This window comes from Anomaloglossus baeobatrachus, chromosome 2 (genome assembly GCF_048569485.1).
Source record: "Anomaloglossus baeobatrachus isolate aAnoBae1 chromosome 2, aAnoBae1.hap1, whole genome shotgun sequence".
In the NCBI taxonomy this organism is placed as follows: Eukaryota; Metazoa; Chordata; class Amphibia; order Anura; family Aromobatidae; genus Anomaloglossus; species Anomaloglossus baeobatrachus.
Genome location: NC_134354.1, coordinates 535,500,856 through 535,510,024, shown reverse-complemented (window position 1 = coordinate 535,510,024; position 9,169 = coordinate 535,500,856). Strand labels below are relative to the sequence as shown.

General features: G+C 52.0%; 1 protein-coding gene across 1 annotated transcript; it reads left to right on the top strand.

Moving 5' to 3' along the window:
• The first annotated feature begins 4,240 nt into the window (after positions 1–4,240).
• Positions 4,241–7,240, top strand: CHST7 (carbohydrate sulfotransferase 7). Its single transcript, XM_075336627.1, has one exon. The coding sequence runs from the start codon at positions 4,507–4,509 to the stop codon at positions 5,785–5,787; it is 1,281 nt and encodes a 426-aa protein (XP_075192742.1). The 5' UTR covers positions 4,241–4,506; the 3' UTR covers positions 5,788–7,240.
• Positions 7,241–9,169: the final 1,929 nt, after the last annotated feature.

The following is a 9,169-nucleotide window of genomic DNA, read 5'->3' as shown; positions in this document are numbered from 1 at the left end:
GTAACATCAGTGTGACACATACTGGAGAAAACATGTGGCTTTGAAATAAAATGATTTTCTATACTCACTTTTCTCCAGCGCTGCTGTCTTCGCTGCTGCTGTCAATAGCTTCCTGGCCCACTCATTATGCTCATGAATATTCACTGCACCGTGGACCTGGAAGCAGCAACACCGGAGACAGCAGAACCGGGGAAGGAGGGTGAGTAAAAAGTTCCTGAGCTCCATGTGCAATCACGGATAGCACATGGAGAACACACGTCTGCCAAAATCACAGTACATAGGTGGCCATACGCAGCTTCAACATGGACTGTGAAAAATGTGCGTTTTTATCACGGACGTGTGAAGGGGGCTTAAGAAACATATTTCCACTATAAATAAAAATTCAACATACACAAGGAATTGTAAACATGATTATTGTGTTTAAAAAAGGGCTGGATGATTTCCTCAGTACACACAACATTGTTGGTTATAAATGACTTAGGGTACGTTCACACTTGCGTTGTTTTGCATTAACGGATTCCACTGCTTCCCATAGACTTGTATGGACGACGGATTGCGAGTGATGGACCTGTGTTGCTTCCGCTGGGCAACGCTGCGTTCCTTCCGCCGGGTGGAAGGAACACAGCATGTAACACTTTTTGAGCAGCGCAATCCGTAGGATTTCGCTGCGCATGTTCTCTGTGGCTCCCTGCACACGAAAACAGGGTACACATCAGGTTAATAAGCAATGCGCTTTGCCTCGTTACCCGATATTTACCCTGGCTACGTGTGCAGGGAGCCCGACACTTCCCTGTTTGGCTCCGCCCCCTCCCGCAGTGTGCATGTACACACACGCATGCATGCATGCACGCACGCACACACACCTGTCCCCAGTGATGTAGTTCCCGCAGCACTGATGTCCTCAGCGCCATGGCCCCGCTTGGCTCCACCAACCCCGCACTCCGCCCCACGCACACATTCTTGGCGGCCAAACGATCAGCTGATCACCCGGCAGCCAGCTGCTGTGAGCGATCAGCTGATCACCTGGCGACCGGCTGCTGTGAGCGATCAGCTGATCACCTGGCGACCGGCTGCTGTGAGCGATCAGCTGATCGCCTGGCGACTGGCTGCTGTGAGCGATCAGCTGATCGCCTGGCGACTGGCTGCTGTGAGCGATCAGCTGATCGCCTGGCGACTGGCTGCTGTGAGCGATCAGCTGATCGTTCACAATAGTCTGCCGCCGTTAAAACTGTAAAGAAAAAAAAAAAAGATTCTGTTGTTTTGTACGATCCGTTGTGCCACTAAATGCAACACACCCGTTGCATCCGTCACACAACGCAATGCAACGGATGCCGTTCAACGCAAGTGTGAAACTAGCCTTAAAGGAAACCTGTCAGGTCCAATATGCACCCAGAACCACGAGCAGTCCTGGATGATTTTGATTTTTTGAGTTGAAGAAAAAGTACATAAAAGGCCCCTTTACACACTGCAACATCGCTAGCGAAATCGCTGTAACGTCACCGGTTTTGTGACGTAATAGCGACCTCCCCAGCGACATTGCAGTGTGTGACACGCATCAGCGACCTGGCCCGTGCTGTGAGCTCCAGAGATGCAGTAGGGAGATGGGAGAAAGTTGCACAAAGTCAACTATCACTGCAGCCCTCCACAAGTCTGGCCTTTATGGCAGAGTGCCCGATGGAAGCCTCTCTTCAGTGCAAGACATATGAAAGCTTGCATAGAGTTTGCAAAAAAAAAACAAACCCTGAGACTATGAGAAATAAGATTCTCTGGTCCGATGAGACGAAGATAGAACGTTTTGGTGATAATTCTAAGTGGAATATGTGGAGAAAACCAGGCACCGCTCATCACCTGCCCAATGCAATCCCAACAGTGAAACCTGGTGGTGGCAACATCATGCTATGGGGGTGTTGTTCAGCTGCAGGGACAGAACGACTGGTTGCAATTGCCGGAAAGATGAATGCGGCCAAGTACAGAGATATCCTGGAAGAAAACCTCTTCCAGAGTGCTCTGGACCTCAGACTTGGCCAAAGGTTCACCTTCCAAGACAATGACCCTAAGCACACAGCTACTATAGCAAAGGAGTGGTTTCAGAACAACTCTGACCATTCTTGACTGGCCCAGCCAGAGCCCTGACCTAAACCCAATTGAGCATCTTTGGAGAGACCTGAAAAATGGCTGTTCAACATTCACCATCCACCCTGAAGGAACTGGAGAGAATCTGCAAGGAAGAATGGCAGAAGATCCCCAAATCCAGGTGTTAAAAACTTGTTGCATCATTCCCAAGAAGACTCATGGCTCTACTAGCTCAAAAGGATGCTTCTACTCAATACTGAGCAAAGGGTCTGAATACTTATGGCCATGTGATATTTCAGATTTTCTTGTTTAATAAGTTTGCAAACATTTCTACATTTCTGTTTTGTTTTTTGTCAAGATGGAGTGCAGAGTGTACATTAATGAGAAAAAAAGAACTTATTTGAATTTACCAAATAGCTCTGATGACACAAAGAGTGAAAAATTAAAAGGGGTCCGAAAAGGGGTACTTTCCGTACCCATTGTATATACATAGGGCACACAGTACCCCGACTCTGCCCAGCTCCCACCCATGTACATTGCCCACAGGATAATATAACTATATATATATATATAAACAACGGCAAAGCAGAGTCCAGCAATAATGTGAGCAATCCAGGATGCTGTTAAAAAATGTTTCTTTTTATTCATAGATCCATTAAAATACAGTGGTCCAAACAATTCAGAGCAGCATTATCGCAGGAAAGTAGCGCAGATAGGACTACGCGTTTCAGCGGTAAAAGCCACCTTCTTCACGGTCCAGAATCTAATAAATATATATATATATATATACACATACACACAAACAAACACAGGGCACACAGTACCCCGGCTCCCACCCGTGTACACCGCTCTCAGCAGGATGATATACACACAGGGCACACAGTACCCCGGCTCCCACCCGTGTACACCGCTCTCAGCAGGATGATATACACACAGGGCACACAGTACCCCGGCTCCCACCCGTGTACACCGCTCTCAGCAGGGTGATATATACACCGGGCACACAGTACCCCGACTCCCACCCGTGTACACCGCTCTCAGCTGGGTGATATACACAGGGCACACAGCACCCCGGCTCCCACCCGTGTACACCGCTCTCAGAAGGATGATATATACACAGTACCCCGGCTCCCACCCGTGTACACCGCTCTCAGCAGGATGATATACACACAGGGCACACAGTACCCCGGCTCCCACCCGTGTACACCGCTCTCAGCAGGGTGATATATACACCGGGCACACAGTACCCCGACTCCCACCCGTGTACACCGCTCTCAGCTGGGTGATATACACAGGGCACACAGCACCCCGGCTCCCACCCGTGTACACCGCTCTCAGCAGGATGATATATACACAGTACCCCGGCTCCCACCCGTGTACACCGCTCTCAGCAGGATGATATACACAGGGCACACAGTACCCCGGCTCCCACCCGTGTACACCGCTCTCAGCAGGATGATATATACACAGGGCACACAGTACCCCGGCTCCCACCCGTGTACACCGCTCTCAGCAGGATGATATATACACAGGGCACACAGTACCTCAGTCCCACCCGTGTACACCGCTCTCAGCAGGGTGATACACACAGGGAACACAGCACCCCGACTCCCACCCGTGTACACCGCTCTCAGCAGGATGATATATACACAGGGCACACAGCACCCCGGCTCCCACCCATGTACACCGCTCTCAGCAGGGTGATATACACAGGGCACACAGCACCCCGGCTCCCACCCGTGTACACCGCTCTCAGCAGGATGATATACACAGGGCACACAGTACCCCGGCTCCCACCCGTGTACACCGCTCTCAGCAGGATGATATATACACAGGGCACACAATTGCCCGGCTCCCACCCGTGTACACCGCTCTCAGCAGGATGATATATACACAGGGCACACAATTGCCCGGCTCCCACCCGTGTACACCGCTCTCAGCAGGATGATATATACACAGGGCACACAGTACCCCGGCTCCCACCCGTGTACACCGCTCTCAGCAGGATGATATATACACAGGGCACACAGTACCCCGGCTCTCACCCGTGTACACCGCTCTCAGCAGGATGATATATACACAGGGCACACAATTGCCCGGCTCCCACCCTCTCAGCAGGGTGATATACACAGGGCACACAGTAAGCACCCCGGCACTGCCCGGCTCCCACCCTCTCAGCAGGATGATATACACAGGGCACACAATTGCCCGGCTCCCACCCTCTCAGCAGGATGCTATACACAGGGCACACAGCACCCCGGCTCTGCCCGGCTCCCACCCTCTCAGTAGGGCGCCATCTCCATCGCTGTGATGTGACGAGCTGTAATCCGCGGCCGGAGGACTCGGGCCCCACCCCGGGGCGGGTTGCCAGGAAGTGGCCGCAACTACGAGCAGCTCCGCAGTCGGCGGGAGCAGCCAGTATGGAGTAACGGGATGGGGCGGCGCGCACGGAGCCTGTGGCTGCTGCTCTTGGTGTACGCGGCGCTCATGCTGCTCTTCCTCTCGGTGATGTTTCGTGAAGGCTGGCGGACTGACAGGAAAGGCTTGGCGGAGCCGGACTACGAAGCGCCATGGAACCGGTCGCCTCCCCGGCGGCTGTGCCCCAGCCTGGAGCAGTCCCTGTGGGAGGAGGAGGAGGAGGCCGGGTCCCCGCAGCCCCGCACTCACGTGTACCTGCACGCCACCTGGCGGAGCGGCTCGTCTTTCCTGGGAGAACTCTTTAACCAGCACCCCGGTGTATTCTACCTGTACGAGCCGGCATGGCACATGTGGCAGTCCCTGTACCCCGGGGACGCGGAGAGCCTGCAGGGGGCGCTGCGGGACCTGCTGTCCTCCCTGTTCCGCTGTGACTTCTCTGCGCTGCGGCTGTACGCCGGGGACAACCTCACCTCCGCGGGGCTGTTCGGCTGGAAGAGCAACAAGGTGATGTGCAGCGCCCCTTTCTGCGTGGCCGCTGCGGAGGACCCCAGCTCCACGGCCGGGGGGCCCAGGGACAGAGTGGGGCTTGTGGAGCCTAAGGAGTGTGAGCAGCGCTGCCCAGCGCGGCCCCTGCGGGACCTGGAGGCGGAGTGCCGGCGCTACCCTGTGGTGGTCATTAAGGACGTGCGGCTCCTGGATCTGTCCTCCCTGCGGCCCCTGCTGCGGGACCCTGGCCTCAACCTGCGGGTGGTGCAGTTGTTCCGAGATCCCCGAGCAGTGCACAACTCCCGGCTGCGCTCTCGGCGCTCTCTCCTGCGGGAGAGCCTGCAGGTGCTGCGGAGCCGGCTGCGCGGGGTGGATGCGGCCAGCCGGGCTGTCCAGCAGCAGATGCTGCACCAGGGGGGCGCGGACTATCTGCTAAGCGGCTCCCTGGAGATCATCTGCCAGGCCTGGCTGCGGGACCTCCTGCTGGTGCGGGGCCCCAGCCCACCCTGGCTCCACCACCGCTACCTGAAGATCCGCTACGAGGACTTGGTGCTGTCCCCGCAGAGGGAGCTGCGCCGCCTGCTGCGCTTCTCCGGACTGTCCACGCTGCCGGCGCTGGAGGACTTCATGCTGAACATGACACGCGGGGCCAGCTACTCCTCGGACAAACCCTTCCTGGTGTCAGCCCGTAACGCCCGGGAGGCGGTGAGCGCCTGGAGGGAGAGGCTGAGCAGGGAGCAGGTCCGCCGGGTGGAGGAAGCCTGTGGGGACGCCATGCAGGTGCTCGCCTACCGCATGCAGGGTGGCTGAGACCTACTGCCGACTACAAGCCCGACTACAACAGGGACTAGCTAATCTGACTGCCTCAGCCAGTCCAGGCTGACCCAAGTGTTCTTTATTGGGAAGCGTACCCCTCCCCCCACACTGGTTACATGCTGAATATCTATGTGTGGATTTATAATGTACTGTTACTTTAAGAGGTATATTGGGGGCAGGGGGGTATCGCTATTCCCTTAGCAAAGTGTTTGACAATCAGAATGTAGCAAGTTTACATTATTTATATATGGGGTCTCTGAGGGCATATGGCTAGTACATTGCCCTGGGGGCTCCGATACAGAGAGGTGTCGCTATGGTATTCTAGGAGCCCATCTCCAAATATACAGTCGTTTTACTGTACTTAATGTCTTTATGAGTGTTATTTATAGCAGCCAGGCTGATACAAGAGTATTTATCACACTTTGGTGCAATGTGTGATTTTAGAGGTTGTAGGTCGGGGGTCCAGGAGCTTATAGAAAGACCCCTCCCCACCGGAGGTCATTGTGTGGAGGACAGCAGGAGCACGGCCTAGGAACGGCTCCGGGGGATGAATTCACAATGGTTTTGTTGGGGACTTTGAGATGCCCACATGTATAGTGTTTTGTACCGGAGCTGTGGATCCGTATGCTTAGGTTTCACCTTCCTCAGTGACCAATATTGTGGTAATACAATGGTAACATCACTGTATCCTTGCTCTGTTCATAAATAGGGTCCTTAGACTGATAGTGAAAGCTATATTTATGTTAGCGTTTCTAAACTTGATTAAATTCCTATGAGACCAATATTAATAGCAGTTTATATGTATATATTTTTAAAACTGGAGTCAGTATATTGTATTTCTTCTACCTCCACCCAATGCTAGATACACTTCCATAACCTGCTCTCTGCATCGGACTTTAAAGGGAACCTGTCACCAGATTTTTACCTATTAAAACTAAAAGAATCACCTTCTGCCTTCTGCAGCTCCAGGGCTGCATTCTATGAAGGTGCACTTTGGCCCTGACTCCTCTTCCAGACCCCAAAGATAACTTTATAAAAACCTGGCCCTTAGGTATGCTAATTATCTTGGTTGGCCAGATGGGCGGGCTCATTTTCTGCTTCTTTATCCCCCTCCTGCCGCTGATCGCCGTTCTCCATCCTTGATTGACTGATGGGATGATGCCCTCCGTAATCCTCCTCGTCGCATTTTCAAATCTGTGCATGCACAGCGCCGACCTCACCAGCGCCATGCTCGTACCCACCTATAATCTCGCGCCTGCGCATTTAGCTCACCGCCGCGAGCTAGGACAGCTATGTTTTCTGCTCTGGCCGCGATATGGCAGAGCGAACTGCGCTTGCGCAAGCCGACATAACTGCAGAAGTGCGAGATTTGAAAATGCGACGAGGAGGATGACAGAGGGCGTCATCCTGTCAATCAAGGAAGGAGGACGGCGATCAGCGGCAGAAGGAGGTTAAAGGAGCAGAAAATGAGCCCGCCCATCTAGCCAACCAAGGTAATTAGCATACCTAAGGACCAAGTTTTATAAAGTTACTAGCTGTACTACCCAGCTTCGCCCGGGTTAATAACAACTGTTAACAAAATAGAATGTATTAACAAAAATTTATTCACACAAAAACCACAAAACAAATAGAAATGTAATTATTAAAAGGCAAAAACTAAGCTAATGGAAGCATTTCACAACATATATTTCAACACCACAGATATTCCACACAGATGTAACTAAATTGGCCAAGTAATGTGCTCCGTCTTTCCAGGTGTGTCTCGTTCCCCGTCGTGTGTCTCGTTCCCCGTCGTGTGTCTCGTTCCCCGTCGTGTGTCTCGTTCCCCGTCGTGTGTCTCGTTCCCCGTCGTCTGTCTCGTTCCCCGTCGTCTGTCTCGTTCCCCGCCTGTCTCTTTCCAGGTCTTGCCTGTCTGACTCTATCCGTCTCTCCACCGACCTCTTATTACCTCACATATAAGCTTCTTATACTATGAATGTATTTTGTTCCTATAGCAACCAATCACAGCTCCTACTAATAACCTGTAGTTCCAGGCTCCATTTACTTTAATGGAGGCATGTTTTTTGGAGAGTAACTGTAAAGTGCAGGGTTAAATTTTCCTGTCAAAACATAGTCTACGACATTCCCTGGGTCACATGAGGTGTCTGTGCAAAATTTCGTAATTGTAAATGCGATGGTGCGGATACACTTTTCGTGTCACTTTTTCCCCATTATGTAGCTAGGGGCAAAATTGATTGGTAAATTGGAACGCGCGGGGTTAAAATTTCGCCTCACAACATAGCCTATGATGCTCTCGGGGTCCAGACGTGTGAGTGTGCAAAATTTTGTGGCTGTAGCTGCGACGTTGCAGATGCCAATCCCACACACACACACACACACACACACACATATACACACACACACACACATACACACACACACACACACACACACACCTTTATATATTAGATTTTTGGGGTCTGGAAGGGGAGTTAGGGCCAAGGTGCACCTTCATAGAATGCAGCCCAGGAGCTGCAGAAGGTGATTCTTTTAGTTTAATAGGTAAAAATCTGGTGACAGGTTCCCTTTAAAGGGAACCTGTCCTCACAATCCTGCATAGCCATAATGGCACTGTTAGGCTATGTGCCCACGTTGTGTTGTGTCCCTGCAGAAATTTCTGCAGCAATTTCAACAGCACATGTGCGCTTCAAATCGCTGCAGAAACACTGCGTAATGAATGCAATGAAAAGCCAATTTTATGCGCTCTGGATGCAGCCCCCACCATAGACAGAGCGGGACCTGCATCCAAAGCGCACGGAACAAGTGACATGTTGCTTTTAGAACGCAGCGATTTGGCAGCATGCAAATCGCTGCGTTCTAAAACGCAACATGCGCATGGATGATGCACAATCTTCATAGATTGTGCTGGGGACGCAGGATGCATGCAGTTATGCTGCGGTGCAATATGCAGCGTAACCATGCAAATATGCAACGTGGGCACAGCCTTATACTGACTCAATAGCTGCCTTCAGTGAAGAAATCCACATGATGGTTGTTGTTTAATCAGCATATGAAGTTTGGGTCTTATAAGCTTTCAGTGTATTAAGGAAGGACTGTGGGGCGGGACAGTGGGTAGTTTTTTCTGCTCTGCCTCAGCCCCTCCACCCGCCTCTGGTATCTTCCTCCTGTTTTTAAGTTTGCACCGTCCTAGCCGTGGGCGGCGCTTGTGCACATTGATCTATTACAGGGGTCCCCAAACTTTTTCTACAGGGGGCCAGTTCACGGTCCCTCAGACCGTTGGAGGGCCGGACTATGAGAAAAACTATGAAAATCCCTATGCACACTACACGTATCTCATTTTAAAGTAAAACAAAAGGGGAACAAATACAACATTCAA